This window comes from Platalea leucorodia (assembly GCF_965183815.1).
Source record: "Platalea leucorodia genome assembly, chromosome: 1".
NCBI classification, from domain to species: Eukaryota; Metazoa; Chordata; class Aves; order Pelecaniformes; family Threskiornithidae; genus Platalea; species Platalea leucorodia.
In genome coordinates this window covers 38,510,492-38,529,709 of record NC_138823.1, presented here as the reverse complement: position 1 = coordinate 38,529,709, position 19,218 = coordinate 38,510,492, and the positions used below count along the sequence as shown (strand labels likewise).

General features: G+C 40.2%; 1 protein-coding gene across 1 annotated transcript; it reads left to right on the top strand.

Moving 5' to 3' along the window:
* The first annotated feature begins 677 nt into the window (after positions 1–677).
* ADHFE1 (alcohol dehydrogenase iron containing 1) lies at positions 678–16,881 on the top strand. Its single transcript, XM_082321704.1, has 13 exons — positions 678–688; positions 855–908; positions 2,131–2,285; positions 2,453–2,649; positions 3,058–3,135; positions 4,293–4,398; positions 5,646–5,798; positions 6,935–7,033; positions 7,996–8,074; positions 8,228–8,324; positions 12,091–12,248; positions 16,003–16,131; positions 16,734–16,881. The coding sequence occupies exons 2-12, from the start codon at positions 855–857 to the stop codon at positions 16,084–16,086; spliced, it is 1,260 nt and encodes a 419-aa protein (XP_082177830.1). The 5' UTR covers positions 678–688; the 3' UTR covers positions 16,087–16,131; positions 16,734–16,881.
* The last annotated feature ends 2,337 nt before the right edge of the window (positions 16,882–19,218 follow it).

The window sequence follows — 19,218 nt, the reverse complement described above, 5'->3', positions numbered from 1 at the left end:
TAGTGACACACAGATGCTCATTAAAACTCTCTATTATTAGCAATGTATGCAGTTTCTTAATTTTCAAGCAAGCAATTCAGTTTCACCTGCAAGTTCAGGACTAGGCAGAAGTAAAAAGAAGTGTACACGCCTGTCACTACTACTCTCGCACGTACAAAAGATGTTCTCTATCCGGGTGTGTATGGAGGATGTCTCATGGATTTGTCTTAAAAGTTGTTCTGAAGGTCTTCATGTAACCCCTACACATTCATAACACCTCTCAACCTGTGTGTAGCAGCCTGTATGCTCTGCAGATAACTTAGTTCTACTTATCATGTGCTGATCTGGTCTTTGCAGACTGCAAACAAACTCTCATGCAAACTTCCTGCTAACTTACTCAGTTTTTATAGGAAGGAATTAATTCTTGAAAGAAGGAAAAAACACTCTTGTTTTGCTGAATTTTATGAATCAAATTAAGTACATGGTTCATTTAATCTCACAAACAACAAGGGACAAAATGGGTATCTGTTACCCAGACAAGCCAAGATGACCTGTGCAAATGTATTAGTGATTTTAAAAGCAAAGGAATCTGTCAACTCTGGTATTGAGATACAGATTGACGTAACTTTTTGTTCCCTAATTTTACTGTTTCATTTCCATTCCAGTCCCTGAACGGCCTACCCTGGGAAATACAGACTATGCATTTGAGGTACATATAATAAAATATATTTGATTTAAAAGTAGTATTTTGTATACTTCCAAATATGGCATTTAACAAATATTTACATTAGTAAATATTTATATTTACTTTGACTGCTTAGGACTAGATGCCATTTCTCCATTTTCCAAGAAAAAATATGTTCTTTTTTTTGTAGATGGCCATTTCGAACATCCGATACGGAGAAGGAGTTACTAAAGAGATTGGCATGGTAAGCTTCTGTAGTGCAAGTCCATCACTGGGGAAAAGTTGTTTTCTAAAGGGCGGCTGGTGCTATCAATCCATTCTATAAGGGAAAGCTTATATATGGTATGTCTGAATCTCCACTGCTTTGCAGGATGTGTAGTCATATATACCGGTGTAAAAAGGTTGGAAAATATTGTTGGGTGAAGAACAGAAGCATGTTACATCAGCATTGCTGTGGTATAAGCGAATACATGAAATGCAGCATAGTGCATAATTAGATCGCTGCTGATTTGCCAGGATTATGCAACAATATTTTTCTTTGACAGGGAATTTAATTCAAAAAGTTTTGAATCCTGGTGACTCACCAGGATTTTCTCAAGATCACTTTCGTCTCTTCCAGTGTTCATTAAAATGAATCAGAGTCTTTCCATTAAATTTGGTGGATATTCGTTCAGCTCTGAGTTTGCACTGTGAAAGTGTAGAATTTTTATTTCAGCAGTGAGATGATTCACCTGAGTACATTGTTCCAGTTTGCCTTTATCATTGGTTTTTTTCATTTATCGTTTTTTCCTCTCTGCTTGGCGTTTATGGCATTAACAGTTTTCTTTTTTGTTCGCAAATTTGTAAATTAGTATTCAGGTAGTAAATGAAGTTAGACAGAACTTCTGTCTTTAGGATTAGTTAGAAATGCATGTTTTGTATAGCTATTGTGACAATTAATTTAGCAAAGGTTAGGATGTAGAATTATTTTTCTTCGTTTTGCCACCTTATTTTGATTTTTCATCAATAAATTAATATTCAGTATTAAATTTTGAAGATTTTAATGCCATGCTTTGGGACGCAGTTAGGGGAGACCTAAGCTGTGGAAAAGCCTTTTTATGTCACACAAATTATGTAGGAAAAAAATATTTCAAAAAAATATGTTATATTTTACTGTAGTCTTAAGTGGTTCCACATGGTTTTCACTTGTTCAACATCTTTATCATTAGTTTTCTTCTATCATAAGACCTCAACTGTGTAAGTTTGGCAGTTTTATACTTTATGCTGTTTTCTGTATCCTATATCTATATGGTTAATCCTCTTTTTCTTTAGCGGAGACCGTTTCAAAAACTTTATGATAACCACCTATTTTTAGGTTGTGGGCTTTATTATTATTAAATGGTTCAGTTGATTTGGACTACTATTTAAATAGTTCAGTGTATGATTTTATGCCAGTTGTTTATTTTTTAATTTCATTGTTACTGTAGGACCTGCAGAATCTTGGTGCTAGAAGAGTTTGTTTGATGACAGATAAAAACCTTTCCCAACTCCCTCCTGTAAATGCAGTATTGAATTCCTTGGCAAAATATGGTGTAAACTTTCAGATGTATGATAATGTCCGGGTGGAGCCAACAGACCAAAGGTACTGCTTCTGACAGTGTGCTTCTCACAGTAGTGCCTAGGCTCTTAGAGCATGCCGTACAGCTGTTTAAACACCTCCTTGTGACCTGTACGCTGGTCTTAACAGTTAGTTTCTCTATGTGCTGTTTTTCTCCTGACTAATTGGAAAGCTTTTTTTTGTTTTCCCAGTTTCCTGGATGCCATTACATTTGCTAAAAAGGGAGAGTTTGATGCCTATGTTGCTGTTGGAGGTGGGTCTGTAATAGACACCTGTAAAGCTGCCAACCTGTATGCGTCCAGCCCTGCATCAGACTTCTTGGATTATGTCAATGCTCCTATTGGGAAAGGGAAGCCTGTCACTGTGCCCCTTAAGCCACTTATTGCAGGTAAAGCAGGAGGAGGGTGTGTGGAGAGCGAGGGGTAGGAGAAGGGGAGTCATTCTACACTCTGTATCATGTTTCCAATGAAATCAGTTTGCCGTGACTGTTTCACCTTCCTTTGGGCTTACTTCTGCCCTAGTTGTATTCAGCAGCAATTTTGCTATTTATTTCAGTGGAAGTAAAATCACAGTTTTTGTCATTAGTTGTCTTGTTCAGCTGAGTTTGACTCTTTTTACTGAGAAAAGAGATCAAAGTGGCAGTTTCGCTTTGACCTGTTGGCTTTGAATCAGGGATACCTCCAAGATTTCCTGGATCCTGTATTTTTGGTGGCATTACTATTGTGTTTTTATTTCTTTATTTTGCAATATTATGTATTACTTGTTATTTGTTGTTATCCCCATTCTTCCTTTTAAGTTCCTACAACATCTGGAACTGGAAGTGAAACCACTGGTGTTGCCATTTTTGACTTCAAAGAACTAAAAGTAAAAACCGGTGAGTTTTTCTTTTTTTTTTCCTGTCTGCTATTCAAGACAATTACTTTTCCAATGTCTTCATTATTTCCCTGCCTGGAAAGAAAAGGATACTGCATGTCATTTCAGGTGTCATTTTGTTTGATTCAACTGCCATAGGCAAATTTGAAGAACTTAAATGTTTCCTCCTTGAATTAAATTTATAGCATATTAACATAATGAAATACCTATATAATACAGTGGATTATAGTTTGAAGGCAAAACAGGAAACTAAAATCTTTCAAGTTCTTAAATGGCAGAAAATGTTAATTGCAAAGGAAATTTCTACTTACATTCAGGGTCAACCAACTGTTCCTTATTTCCTCTGTATTTTTCTTTCTGCTTTTAAGACTTCTGTTTCTTTGTTGTGTAATTGCAACCAAATGTTCCTTTTCCTGCTTTTTGAAACCTCAGGCCTGAGATGCTGTGCAAGTGAGGGGCACTGTCTTCCTCTGGCCTTTTCATCCCTGGAAAATGAATATTAAGGCTAAAATGTCATCTTAAGCTTCATAGGTGTTTCGAGGTTTTAGTTCTAAACGTGTGGCTTTTATATGCCACATAGTCTACAGTATTTGGGACCCAAATGGGTGTGCTAAGGAGCTCTGACCATAGCTCAGAGTTTTCTAGTCTATATGTAGTCAGTCTGTGCGTGTCTGTATGTCTCTCTCTCTCTCTCAAAGCTACGTCTGTGCCCCCTTAACCACAATATGAAGGCATGGTTATTACAGATGCTGAAGACAGCAATTAGCAATAGAAGTTGATTGTAGACACAAACCAGTCTTGCCCTCTGATTGTTCACAGAAGATACAAATGGAAGAATAATGTTGTAGATGCCATTCAGCACAGGCATTTTGAAAGTATAGGCTGCTCAGGAGGGTTACAAATGGAGAGAGAACATTGTCTGCTATAATTCCCTTCAGGCAACAGTCTCAAATCTTACAACTCTCTTACAGGGACTTCTTCATCAGTAAGGCTTAGATCCATAGATACTTCTTACTCTCCCTTTTCTCTCTTTGCTTTTATCTTCACAGTTTCAAATAATTTCCCCTCATTATTGTTATATTTTGAACCTGAAGCTTGTCTTGTCCTATTTTGTTGCAAAAAAATCTTTAACTCCTTTTCCTTACTTACATATTGCAGGTATCGCTTCAAGAGCCATTAAGCCAACATTAGGCATCATTGATCCTTTACACACACTGTCTATGCCTGAGCGAATAGTGGCCAACAGTGGCTTTGATGTGCTTTGGTGAGTTTTCTGTGTAGGCTGCTACTTGAATTTATTACAATTTTGTATTTTTACCGTGATTGTAGAAAAAAAATACATTTTAGGAGCAGAAGAGGATGATCTTTTTTCTCCCTTTCCTGTTCTTGTTAAGGTGGTCTCTATTATACCTTCCTCTTACTTAATTTCACTACCTCCCTCAGAACGTATGGAAACAAATCATTCATTTGCAGAAATTTTAATGTTTTTGCAGTGCACTGGAGAAACTGTTTGCTTCCAGGATGGTTGTTGTCAGGCAAAAGAGTCCAGGTGTCCCTTTTTAAGAGATCATGTAGATGATTAATCACAACTGCGACAGCATTGAGCATCTCACAGTCATGGCAGGGAATAGAGAACAAGGAATTTCTAATAAAAGCCACAATGTGTAAACAAAAATTTGTGAAGGCTTGTGGGATGCTGGCAGGTCTTAGCCCAATTATGACCATCTTCAGAACCTCTCTCATAATGTGCTTTTCACTTGACACACGATTTTTTTCATCTTAAACCTACAGCTTTTAACTGCACAAGATGCATGGAAGTTTCTATTTAGAGGGCCAGAGCTTACCTTGCTTCTGGGTGCTGTGTATATTAAAGTAATAGATGTATAATGAAACTGTGTGATTTCTGAAGCTTGGTGAAGTATCCTGAACTACAATGGCTGTAATGGAATCGAGGCATTCGTTCATAAATGAAAATGGTTTGTCTGTAGTTTTGTACATCTAAATATAGCAATGTAGGCAGTGCCCCCTCTTTATGTAGCCAGATTCATGAGTATCCGGGAGATGAGACTGTTGGCAGTTCCACTTAGCTTAAATATCATACTCCTAATTTTTTAAAGGTCAATACTTTTAAAGGAAAGGTGGCTTCCAGGGCTTCCAGCGCCAAAGCCTCTTTTCCTACAGAAAGGAAACACACCCATTGCAGATGCACAGTGCTCTTCAGTGAAAAGCATTACACCATGCCAGATGCCAGTTCATCCAGCCTAACTTTAAGCATGGTGTGAGCTGATAGATTGTGACTGTGTTTGGATTGCCTTCTCTGTGTCTGTTGGAGAGCGAAGCACTATGGAGGTGCCCACCCAGCATTTTCCCAGTTGTTTATGAGATTGTATTTCTATTTTTAGCAACTGTTAAACACCAGAAGTAAATAAAAGAACCTGCATTCAAAGGGCAGCAGGGCAGTAAAATGGAGCTCTCCCACTTAAATAATTCATTTTTTAACCTTTCTTTTAGCCATGCTCTAGAATCGTACACCGCTCTTCCTTACAACAGGCGCAGTCCCTGCCCTTCAAATCCAATCAACCGACCAGCTTACCAAGGCAGCAACCCCATCAGTGATGTCTGGGCTCTTCATGCTCTGCGCATTGTAGCTAAATATTTGAAAAGGTAATACATTTAACAGTATGTTCTGTCTTCAGTGCTCAAAAAGGGACACTTAGAAGAAATTGAATTTTAGGCTAAAATAAGGCAAACTACTACATTAAACCTTCATTTTCTACCCTGGATTTCTCTTAAAGAAAGCAAGAAGTTTTTCAAATAAACTTGAAAGTAAAATTAGGGTTACTAGGTTGTCTTGAGGAGGTAGCTTTTTAATGCCTCTCTGAATCTATTTTAGGAGTCCTCAGTTAAAGGTATTTCAAGCTGCTCAGTAAATATGCAAGCAGCATTCACATATTTTTTCAAGAATCCTCTTTCTATTACAGTATAAGGGGAATATGTAACACTGAACGAAATAATACTGGTGTAATTTCTGTGACCTTCAGTGTAAATTAAGATACTTATACATCCATCAAGAAGGTAACCACATGTACTTACAAATGTGCAAAATTATGCGTTTACAGAAAACTAGTTCATACTTAGAAAACTTTCAATTTAGATTAAGTATTGACTTAACTGGGAGTTGGTTTTGATCCCTACCAATAAAGTTTTAACCTGTATACAGCTTTTGTATACCATGTGCACTTCTATTAAAGATCAACGTGGGTTTTTTTGTAAAAGACTTTTTACAGTACCTAGCTAGTCAAAGTAGTTGTTGTTTATTGTTCCTGTGGAATCTATTCATGAGACTTTTCCTCCATATTGTCAAACTACACAAGCAGTTGGATGCGTAGGAAGGCAAGGAACCCTGTCCTCTTCCTGCACAGATGGTGGGGTTCAGACCACCACCTAACGAGATGGTGGGAAAGCTGGGGTGATCTTGGAGCCGTACATAGGATTGTCAAAGCTCCGAAGTAGAATTGTTGAAACTACCACTGAGGTGAATATGGCTAAATTCACTCTATTTACTCAGTTTTTAGAAAAGTGAAAGGAAACTTGCCCTTCACTGAACCAGTTTGATCTACTTACTGATCCAGAAGCAGGATTGTTCTCTGACTGAAGTGTGAATTGGTCCTATTTCCAGCAGTTTTATCTCAGCTTATCTTAGAGGTTTCTGTCGATAGAGAAGCCCTCTCTCCCATCTCCATCCTGCATTACCAATCCGTTTGTGAATTCACTGGTACCATTGTCTCCATGGTGCACAGAGCCATCAGAAACCCTGAAGACCGTGAAGCAAGAGCCAACATGCACCTAGCAAGTGCTTTTGCTGGTATTGGCTTTGGCAATGCTGGTGTTCATCTCTGGTGAGTACAGAAAAATGTTAACCCCATCCAAGCTCAGCTTCTAGCTAGTGTTTGTTTCAGAGTGTCAAAGACATCGCTGCCTTTGTTGCTGAATATATAATAAGACATTGTAGTATGCCCTGTGATGCAGGGGGAGCTGTGTGTTGTGAGAAATTGATGGGCTCTTGGCATTTATGTGTATGAGGATTGTGTATTCTGGCATGTGATACTCAAATCCAATCATGTGAAAATTACAAAACATGGCCTTCTTTACCTTCTTTGATAGTGAAAACCATAGTTAGGGGAAAAAAAAAAAAAAACATGAATGGCATTTAAAATGTTGAATTTCATGCCAGCTGTTCTGCAGTGAGACAACAATGAGGTAATCTTGTGCCATTCCTGAACTGATGCAGTTGTCTGTAAGTTTGTCTGTGGGGTAGGCATTTAGCAGGCCGAAATGAGCTGTAATTGATATTGCAAGGCAACGTAGTTTCCTATGGGTGAAAATCTCAGAGAAGCAAAGCCTGAGCCTGAATTGTGCGGAGAAGTTATTAGCAGTCATTCTCTTCAGAGACCTTCCTTTCATTCCTTTTGTTTGAGCAAATCCACTCTTTAATTATACTTTAAAATTAATGTTTATTTTTCTCAGGCAGTGTGATCAGGTAGGGATGCTGATTATGCTATTTTTGGCATATCTGTATTACTGTAGTAACTGAACATCTCTCAGTCCAGTCAGTTGAGTAATATAAGTTTGCACTCACAAAGTAAGGAGGTACTGGCTTTGACAGCTAGGTCCCTAAGGTGCGGAAGGGTGAGGGTTGTCTGTACCTAATATCCCTACCATATCTATACCTAAATACCTTTTGAGTACCTGTACCTAAGGGACTTGCATACAGAAGACTGACTGCACAAGGGACTGAACACAAGTTTTCCAAATACCAGGAGAGCTGCCCTAACGACTTTCTCTCTACTCTCTGTTCCAGCCATGGAATGTCTTACCCTATTTCTGGTTTGGTGAAAACTTATAAACCAAAGGATTATAATGTGGATCACTCTTTAGTGGTAAAACTTGGTTTATCTTTGTTTTCCTATTATACATTTAAATTCTCTGTTATCTCACATTAATAAGCATTAAAGCACATTCAAGTTGAAAGTATGATGTGTCCTGTTGATGTGATTTTATTCTTTTTTCTTCCTTTTTTTTTTCCTCCCCAGCCACATGGCCTTTCTGTGGTGCTGACATCCCCAGCAGTGTTTACTTTCACTGCACAGATACATCCTGAGCGGCACTTGGAAGCTGCAGAGATACTAGGTAGGAATCTCTATGGATACAAATTACTCATACAAATGGAATTCTTTCCAAAATGTCTTTTTGGGAGGAAAAAAAATGTGTGCAAGCAATTGTAGTTAGTTGTTGCAGAGGTTTTAAGTTTAAAAAACAAGATTCTGGAGTCTGACTGAGTTACACATAATGCAAACTTAGGTAGAATAATGCTAAATTTCAATATTGGATGATGTAGTTAGAGAAGCAAGCTGGAGAAATCTGCTCCTTGGCTAGAAAACTGGACAGCTGAAATTGAGTGTAGATCTGTTACGAATCAGGAGAGAGTAGCTGTGATTGATTGGCATGCTCTTGGTGCTTTATGCAGAGTAGTTACTTTAAAGTAGATACCATAAAACAAACCAGTACTCAGGTGCATCTCTTAGCTAAAAGGAAGCATTTTGCCTAACAAAATTCCTGCTGTGGCAGTGAATTAGGACAGAGTGATGTTCCGAATCACTCCTGCTCTTTTTCAGTGGCACGCAACTGTGGGTTTCGGTCTTTCTAATGTAGGCCTAAATTTGTGTGTAGGTGTTGGAATTTCTCAGTGGCCAATGTCAAGGGAAAGCATGGAGTAACTATCCTGTGGACACATCTGTGATGGCTCATAAGCGAGTTAATGAACAAAGTGGCCTTTTCTGCTTCCTAGCAGAATAAAAGTAAATGCTGTAAGCTGACAGTTCATTTAAAGATTATCTTTTCCTACAGTGCTTTGTTATCTGTGCAACCCATCACCAGAAGTTGTCCTAGAGAAAGGACACCTCTTCATTGCACCCCAGCATGACTGTGTGTAATAAACTAGCTTTCAGTGATGTAATCTTGGAGCTCTTAGCAGTCTAGCTGTGACAGCATGGCTCTGTGGTGGGCTGATTTATTTATATATAAGGTCAGTTTTTTTGTTTGCACTAGACTGTGTTGTAGCTAAACTGCTGCTAATACCCATGCTCGCTAATGAGCAATCAGTCACATGCACAGCAGTGTAGAGAGTAGAGAGAAAGTGGTTAGGGCAACTCTCCCGGTATTTGGAAAATTTGTGTTCAGTCCCTTGTATGGTCAGGCTTCTCTATGTGTCACAGATGAGTGATTAGGTCGCTTGAAGATGCACCGCCACAGTATGCAAGTCACAGCAATCCAGTCACATGTATGACTTCCTTGTATAAGTAATCTGAAAGCATTGTGGGTTTCAAAGAAGAATGGGACTTCTATATAGACAATGAAAATATCACAGTATTTTAAAGAGGATGTAAAACAACATGGTCAGAAAAAATACATTGGGGGAAAATCCCATTTATTTTATAAATGTTGGCTATGAGGTTTGTTCAGCCTTCCTCTGAAGTGTGCAGTCCTGCCTATGGTCAAAAGCAGAACATAAAACCTAGTTGGAATCATATACTAAGCTACAAAATGTCTATGTTCCTGCAGCAATAACATATAACTCAAAGTAGACTAAGAAAATATTTCTGGATAACTGGCCAGCACTGCATATCAGAGAAATTGACTGTGGCTCCTTGATTTTAAAACAGGTGGTTAACAAGCAGTTCTTTTAGGTTTTGTGGTATCAACTGCTGCCATAATTTCTGTCTATAGAAGCTCTGTGTCATGGTTTAATCCCAGCTGGCAGCTGAGCACCACACAGGCACTTGCTTGCTCACTCCCCCCACAGTGGGATGGGGGAAAGAATAGGAAAAGTGAAAAAAACTCATGGGTTGAGATAAGAACGGTATAATAATTGAAATAAAATAATAATAATAATAATGGAAAAAGAATATACAAAGCAAGTGAGGCACAATAGAATTGCTCACCACCCGCTGACTGATGCCCAGCCCGTCCCCAAGCGGCAATCACTGCCCTTTGGCCAGCTCCCCCCAGTTTATATACTGAGCGTGACATCATATGGTATGGCATAGCCCTTTGGCCAGTCTGGGTCAGCCCCCCTGGCTGTGCCCCCTCCCAGCTTCCTCTGCACCTCCTCTCTGGCAGAGTATGGGAAGCTGAAAAGTCCTTGACTTAGTATAGCAGCAACTAAAACATCAGTGTGTTATCACACTATTCTCATGCTAAATCCAAAACACAGCATTATACCGGCTACTAGGAAGAAAATTAACTCTATCCCAGCCAAAACCAGGACACTGTTAATTTTCTCAAAAGAAATTTAAACTATGTTATTGTCTGCCTGGCCGTAAAGGGACTCTGCCGAAACCATGTCACATGGAATTGAATTTGTTAATTCCCACCTGGGGTGTTTACTTCTGATTCCAGTCCAGAGTCCAACCGACTACAGTAGCTGATTCAAATCTGTCATGTTGCCAAATGCAATGACTAAGAAGGTATTTTATGACATGGAGCAGATTACTAAATAGTTATGTTGTGTGTATGTACAGCTGTGAATTTGGGTACAGGCAGAAAAAGCTTAATACCTCCCTGGGTGGATTCTTGAACAGTTGAAATAGGTGTGCATGTGGCCAGAAGTTTTCTAAATGCAATCAAAGACTGATGTATCCTGTAGGTTGAGCACAAAGTAGTAGAACTATAGCAGTATTTTCAAACTGCCCTTCACATATACTGTCCTTTTTTTCCCTCCTCACTTTCCCTTTTACTTTACAATCTGAAGATCCTGGATTTATGTCCCAGTTACTTGTCCACAGCAAAACCCAGGGTAAACTCAGACTGCATGGCATAATCCCAATAGCATAAGACTTCGTACAGACTCTTGTCATACCTTATTTATCAATTTTTCCCATTCTCTACCACAGCACTGCCAGTCTTACTACTCAAATATCTGAGCTCCTCGAATGAGCATGTTGGTCTCCTGTTCACTTAACCCCCTTTGAATGTTACACTGAACTGTGTGAGGATCACAGAAAGTATTTTTACTGTAGCTATGTTGTGCTCGCAGTCATCTCTCAGTATGGCACTTGGACCTAACATAGTTCTGGTGTAACATCATTGAGGTTACCCAGAGAACAAATTTAGCTCAGCTTACTTTGAAAAGAAATCATATGGAGGAATGTCTTATCTATCTGGACATGTTTTTATTATTACTTTTAAATAAGTCCTGACCATTCACTGAAGGAGGGGAAACAAGCTATTGTGTAAGAAATATTGGTAATCTTCCATTTTATATTGATGCTTTCATTACTGTTCAGTAGGTGTTTCAAAGATGCCAGTTCCTCCTCTTCAGTTCTATGTTATCCTACGCAAGTCAGCACATACATAGTCTAATAGCACTAAGTTTAGGATTTACTTAACCCCTTGAACACTGCCCTGCCGTCTCCTGTGTTTCTCAGCCTACATGCTCTAGTCCTCTCTTTGAATGTGTAATTGAACAGAATAGTCAGTGGTTTCCATCTCCTCTAGATGTCAGCAAACTCAAGGCCTTAAAGTTAGCATTTGGCACAATGTCCATAAAAATAAATACCACTGACGTTCATGCCTTAGCTTCTTTCCTCCCAGCAGTTAGTCAGACCGAAAAGTGCTTCTCCCTGTAAGCGCAGAGGGAAAGGAAGTTAACCTCACATGGCAGTTAGTCTTTCTGGCAGCAGTTACCTGCTTCTCCTGATCTTGTTTTATTTCACCTTTTACAGACTATTCCAACTGTAAAATGAAGACTGATTCCTCTTTTTATTTTGTGTTGCTTTTAGGGCAGTGACTGTTATGTATGGATATGCATTCAGCTGATATTATGATTAAATTAAGTCCAGAACAGGCTTCCTCCTCTCTCTCCACCCTACAGTCAAGGCATTATGTCTTATTTTAGGAGCTGACATCCGCACTGCCAGAATCAAAGATGCGGGGTTTATTTTGGCAGACACGCTCCGGAAATTCCTGTTTGATCTGAATGTTGATGATGGCTTAGCTGCAATTGGTTATTCTAAAGCAGACATCCCTGCATTAGTCAAAGGGACTCTGCCTCAGGTAAGACAGAAAGCAAAACAGTTTTTCTTGTCAAATGAAAAGAGCAGATTTTTGAAAAAAACAGAAGTGTTTCTTTTCAAGCAAATGTTATTTCTAGTCCTACATGAAAACAATTAAAACGGAGAAAATTATGGATAGTCAACTGTATTTTATTTCTCTGCACAGTTTAGTTTTTTCAGTGAGATGGAGTGCATGCTGCAGTCTGGTCTTCACATGGATTCAGCAAGAATGGCTAGGTGTTTGTTTTCTGTTTGTTTGGGGTTTTTTGTCACATTTTAAAAAAAGAGGATGTTTTTCATAGACCTTTGGTTTTTGTAGAAGATACTGCTTTTTCATAACTCTCTCTGTTAATTATGTATGCAGGATGGGTTATAGATAAAGCCTTAATACCAAATGCTATCTGGTAAGAATGATCGAGCTCACTTTGCATTAAACTTTACCATATTGAGAAGTTGCACTTTTCTTCCCAGATGGCTTTTTTGTTCCAGTGACCCCCATCAGAATTTGAAATAAGGTCCCCTGGGATGATATAGATTAAACTTGTAATACCCTTTATTGTTTCAGTGCTCACAAAGACACGTCAAAAAGCAACACACCACTCCAAAAGCAAAATCCAGCATCTTCCTCGTAAAAAGACAGTTTGATTCATATGCTATGGACTGTTCTGTCCACTTAGGATTTATTTCCAACAAGTAGCAAGGGAAATAAACACTACAGAGAAAATGAAAATTTTGTAGACTGAAAGTTTATTCACTTTTTACAGCAGTACCTCTTACCATGTCTAGTTCTTCTCATTCATAAAGAAGCAACTTAAAACAGAATGTAAATACTAATATTCCTATTTTGTACCTGAGAGAATGACACAAAGGTACAACTACTTAGGATCACACAAAACAGAGCAGTGGTAAAGCCAGGAAGAAAACTAAGGTCCCTGAGCACCCATCCAATATGTTATGCATGTAAATTGTTATGGGGCATTTTGGAGGTTTGTTTTGATAAATATGTTTCTTTAAAACAATTGGGTTTGGGTCATCACAAGCACAACATCTGACTGAAGGCATGTTTTGCATAGCTGGGGGAGGAGGAAGGTTCTTCACCAAAAGATGTTGAAGCTGTTTTTTGTTTGTTTGTTACCTTAGCTCAAATTGACTTTTAATTCATTTATTGTCATCTCACGGCATTGATGATTAATTGTATTGTGTAAATGAGATAACCTAATAGTTTCTCAAACCTCGTTTTTGTATATGAGATATAGCATGATGACAATGTGTTAGTGTACCTTAATAGTCCATTATTACCCACAGAGGTAGTCTATAGAGTTTAATTTTTAGTTGGTTTTTTTTTCTCATCTTGCAGTAGGTTTTCTTTGGAATATAGCACTGACCCATTCACATTGACAAGGCAGCGTGGTACAGTGGTGACAGCGCTAATAAGCATGCGGGGTGTATTCCACACTGTGAATGGCAGGCTGCAGGAAAACAAAACCTAATCTACTCTAATCTGCCAGGATTTGGGGTGGGAGCTCTACTGGGACATTTATACTCGAAGTTAAAACAGAATTTTATTTTCCTTTCTAAGTGAGTCTATTGAAATTGATCCTATTTACAGACAGCAGTGAGTCTAGCAAAGAAGATGCTGTCCCAAGGTCTAAGGTGGCCAGCCCTGTGATGGTGTTTGAGGGGAGATAGGGAGGGCTGAAAATGAGAGCTGGTGGAAGGGCTGTTCTCTAGCCCACTCACCGCCTGCAGAGATCCCTGAGGCAGCTACACCGGGGCTGAACCACTGATGAGCCAGGAGTTGCTCATTTTTGGCACTATACCAGAGTGCACTGAGTCAGACTGGGTGAGCTGGGGCCTTGCTGTCTGGGCACCAGCAAATACCAGCAGGCTTGTGCAGAGGGAGCACTGGTGCCTCTGTGTCGAGGCATACAGGAGGAGCATCCATTTGCAGCCTTCTGTCGATAGAGCTGGGAAATGCTACAGCCTGTCAGGGTGATCGTCTCCTGTCACCCCGGGTGACTTTACAGATAACTCTGGCCATCTTGGTGCACAGGGCTGCAAAACTGTAATTTGGCCCAGAGTGTCCTAATACAAGCCTGATGAATTTACTGAGTACTTGAGCACCGAGTTGTTCTATTTTGCATATTGTGAGTCTGAAAAAAACAACATACTTTTGCCCTAGTGCTGTTTGAATTTTCCGTTTGCTTTCAAAACTGCATAGAAGAATCTTAGCCTGTTCTTTGGCTGGGTCTGTGTGCATAGCAGCGTTGGTCAGGGAGGGGGAAAGAGGCATCCTTTGATTGCTACTGCTGCACCAGCAAAGCTTCTCGTCGAGGTAGAGTTACGCACACAAAGCTACGCTTTTCAGACTCATCACAAGCCATGCTAACCGTGCTGACCGTGATTATGAACTGTGAATATCTCACAGCTGACTTCCTCACCACGGTAGACCAATCTTTCACGTTAAATTCACAGTGCAGCGGCCTCTTTTGCTGTGTAACCACATCCAGCCTGTCCACAAATTGCAGCCCTGTGGGTTGAGAGGGAAGTGGAGCGGCTGCAGCGTTGCGCTGCAGCGTTGCGCTGCAGCATTGCGCTGCGGCGGCGGTGGTGTGTGCTCCGCTCGGGAGGGTGTCCGAGCTGAGCCTCCCCCCAAGGCAGGGGGGCTGGAGGAGCCCCTTCCCCAGCATCCCCCTTGGTGCATCAGGCAAGGCCCCTAGCAAATGACATCCACTGTCTCACATGTGAAAAAGGGGGGGGAAATTGAGAGCTTTTGCTGGGACAGCCTCTTCCACGAGGGAGATGTTGAAACAGGTGGTAACAGAAGAAACTCCATCTTGCCAAAAAATACACCGCATTCATCTAAAGATAACGCGTTCCTAGTGCAGGCCTGGCCTCTGTCTTTGCAGATGTTTGTAACTCTCCCCAATCTTTCCATAAATGTTAAAATCATTGATTGTTGAAAGCATAAAAGTACTGATCATAACCAGTACACTAATGTTAGGCCCTTTCAGCTGCGTGTTTCTGCAGTAACTGAATACCTGCACTAATAGAGCTCCACCTCCTCAGTGGCGTGGGGCTTTTCTGAATTGCCAGCCCTGCCTTTGTTGGTATTTTGTCAAGCAGGGCAGTGAAGCATATACCTGAGTTTCATTTCAGTCGGTGGGACTTCAGCGGCTGAAAATTCTGTTGAATCACCATCCAAATGAAGACCAACCGCAACTATTTTGTATTCTGATTCCAAAGTGTCAGGCTAGCTGTTCAGCAGTTTCACTACCGTCCCTTGCTGTGCCTCTTTTTCGGAGTCTGAGTTGCAAGCACTGCTTACTCTCCCCATCTATGGCAGTTCCTGGGCTTTGAGAGATGTTGTCTTTTGAAAATCTTGGTCCCTAAAAATTGGCCTCCTAGTGCCAATGCTGGCAAATAAATTTTAAAATGGACTGTATTCCCAGGATACTACCCACCACTGTACTGACATCTGTGACTGACAAGACCTGTGTTTGAAGTACTTGACTTTGCAGCTGAACTGCGTTTTAATCTTGCTTCCGTGTATTTAATTATAGGCAATTTAAACTAATATATTCTTGAAAGTACTGTACAGTTGATGATGCTTCAACCTTAATTACTTGATTACTTATTTGCAAAGCCTTGTTATTCTCTGTGAAGGACGTTAGTACAAAGGCACATAGTTCAGCTACTGTTTGGTTAATTTTATTGGCAACCTTCTATAATCTAGTTTTTCTTTAATCTTGCAGGAGAGAGTGACTAAACTATCACCACGTCCCCAAACAGAAGAAGACTTATCTGCCCTCTTCGAGGCTTCCATGAAGCTTTATTAGCTTAAACATTTTGTTCCAAAAAGCGTGCTCTATTCTAACACAAAGGTAATTTCTTATAGATACGGGGCTGAATTTGTTTAGAGAATGGAAGAACTTGTGTGTCTTTGACTTCTGTTGCATTGTACACTGCCAAAAGGTCAAGTAATTCATCTTTAACTAAATAGTGTTCTGAAGTGAAGGCTTGACTGTGGTTTTTTTTCTTGCTCAGTAGTCAGTGCTATTAACTTGCATAAAAGTTGCAGCAGACTTCTTGCTTTACTGAAGGCTTTTTTATGCTTTAGAGGTGGTCAAAGGTGGAAAAGTGTTTTAAGAGATAATTCCAAAATATTTTACAAATTATGGTTTTTATTAAAATTGTCTGTGATTTTGTTTTAAAAAGTCATGCTATTTAAGAAATAATTGGGGGTATTTTTACATAGGGAAGGGGAGTAACCTTGTGAAAAATGTGAGCTTGCTGTATTCTGTTCCACTTTATCATCTTTTTACCATCTGGCTTCGCTAAGAAGGCTGTTGAACTGGGGTACTTTTTGTTGTTTGGTTAAGAAAAAACCTACACATTTCATACATGTTTGGAAAAGGCTTCCCGAAAGTTTGCTTTGGGTTAAAATTTTTACATGTATTGTCAGATACTTATCTTTCCTTTTAAGATATATATGAAGCGTTCATAGGAGGAGTAAAACCAGAGCAGAGCACGGTCACACGCTCAACAGGAACCACATAGCAGCAAGACATCATCCATCATGGTCATTTTGTCTCTGTGGAGGCAACAGCTCCCTTTTCCTGCTGCGTTCTGTGGAAAGAAGCTGTATCAACTGTATCTTGCTTCTCTGTGAAGCAATTGCTTCTGCTGAGCTCCTGCAGGTGCTGTCACTCAGAGCGTAGCCACCAGCGTAAGGAAGTGGCAGTGTGTTGTGGTTCAATATTAAAAAGTGGTGGTGTAGCATATGGCTGCACGGTGCCCCGCTGGGAGCGCTGGTTAAACATGGGAATGAGTGTGCACGTTCAGAGCAGTTAACCAGCTGGTTGACTGTCAACTGAGAAAGGGAAGTGGGAAAGGGGGAAATGAAACCAAAATTTTAATACTATTTTTCTTTTTTTAAAAAGTGCACATGGTTGTGTGTACAGTTCATTTAAATCAGATTCTGCTTCATGCTGGACCCCTTCAGCATCTGATTCATGCAGCTACCACAGCCCAAGACAAATGCAAGAAGAACCCTATAACCTCTGGTGTGCTTATTCCTTTCTGCTAGGGAGGGAGCACTTTTCAGTCATCCTGTTGAAGTAGAAGGCTCTATACTTACACCTTTGCGCTCTTGTGTTGGTCTGATAAAGCTAGTGCTATCCTAGAATCTGAGGATGTGTACTGGATATTGACATTGGATCTGTTTTAATGCTCAGTTAAAACAGGTGGGTGAATACTGGTTGAAGACTGGAGATTTTCTTCTTAACCACAGAATGGGTTTGGTGGCCTTAAGGACTGTACTACCAGTATGCCTCGGCCTGTGCTGGGACACACATTTGATTTCCATGTCCTTCTGAATCTTGTCCTCTGCTGAAATTGCCCACAAGAACCTCTGTCACGAAGGCTGACGCTGTAATAGCAAGGGGCAAGGGATTCACTTTATTGTATTGTGCAAAGCTGCCGTGTTTGGAAAAAAAAACCTTTTTGTCACACTCTTTTGTATATAATCTTTTGTCCTGTTTCGTCTTTCCACTCCTGTCTTTCTCCAGGCTGTGGTAGCAGTACAGAGTCCTGAAGAGAGAATCTTTTTTCCAGGAGCCTAATTCATGGCAGCCATGCTGTGTTTGGGAGGAATACACTTTCTGGGGAACTGAACAGCACATGGGTTTCATCACTGAAGCAGAGCACTTTGATGGGCTAGTTAGGAATGTAGAGTATTTCCTTCCAGCACACTTTTTATTTGCCATTTATGCCAGTATGGCAGTTATTAGCAGGCTGTGTTTTCAACTGACAGAACCTTGCACTTAACTTCCTATACCAGGTAACCCAGAACTCTTGCTGGTTTTTAAATTAAGCCTCACACCCCACTCTGATATCGTAGGCTTTATCCATATTTTATAGATGAGACAAAGGGTTTGATATAATACCTCACCCAACATAAGCAGATGGTGCTGTAAGAAGGGCCATTTCTGTTTCCCACACCCCTTTGGCAGCATCAAGGTCTTTGACTGGCTTAAACTGGTTGTGAAATCCCACTTATGGACATCAGCTACACAAATGTTCTCCCACCACCAATTATTAGTTACTAGTGGAAATTTTCTGAGGAAAAATCAAGGGAACTCAAGCCGCCACACAGTACTGTCCTTCACGTAGTGATGGTGTGACAGGGAGTCATGCCCTGGCTCCCAGGCAGTGGTAGTTTTATTCGCAGCTGAAGATTCACCGGGGTTTTTCATGTATTGTCTTACTAAATTACTCTGTACTGAGAAAACCTAGTTGGTCAAATATATCTGTATCTTTGAACATGCCTGTTGTGTGCACATGAGCCTGGCATTTGTATGGGCAGCTGGGGTGAAACTGTAATTGTGAATGCCCAGCAGTGGTTGGGCACGTGTGTGAAATCTGGGCTGCTCATTCTTGTGGTCCTGCTACTGCTCTGTTACTCAGGCCCTCCGTGACGTATCTGTTACTGCCTTTAGATGATACTGGAATGCAAATAACCAATAATGCTGTACTTGCTATAAACACAAGCTTGTTTGAAAGCGTTTGAGAGCAGTGTTTAACTCTGTCATGTTAACTTCAATCTTACAAGGTAACTATGAACCAAAAACCATTGAGAGAAAGTAGCCTTTCACTAGCTTCCCAGAGCATAATGTCTCTTCCTGCAGCATCGTTTGCCTGGTGAGCTTGGCGCTGTGCAGGCAAAATCATTGTATCGTGGGTGACAACCGAGAGCGATGTTAGAGGCGTTCCAGAAATAAAAGCACCTGAACTGCTGCGTGGTATTTCTTTGAACATTTCAGATGCTTTCTGCACACCTTACTCTGCATGATCAGTACATAGTTGTAAGTATTATTACATATTTCATGACAACACTAACAATCCTTGTATGTCATACTTGTTAGCAGTAGGGCTTGATTGAGTCCCTCCCTCTTCCTTGTGGAGTCAGA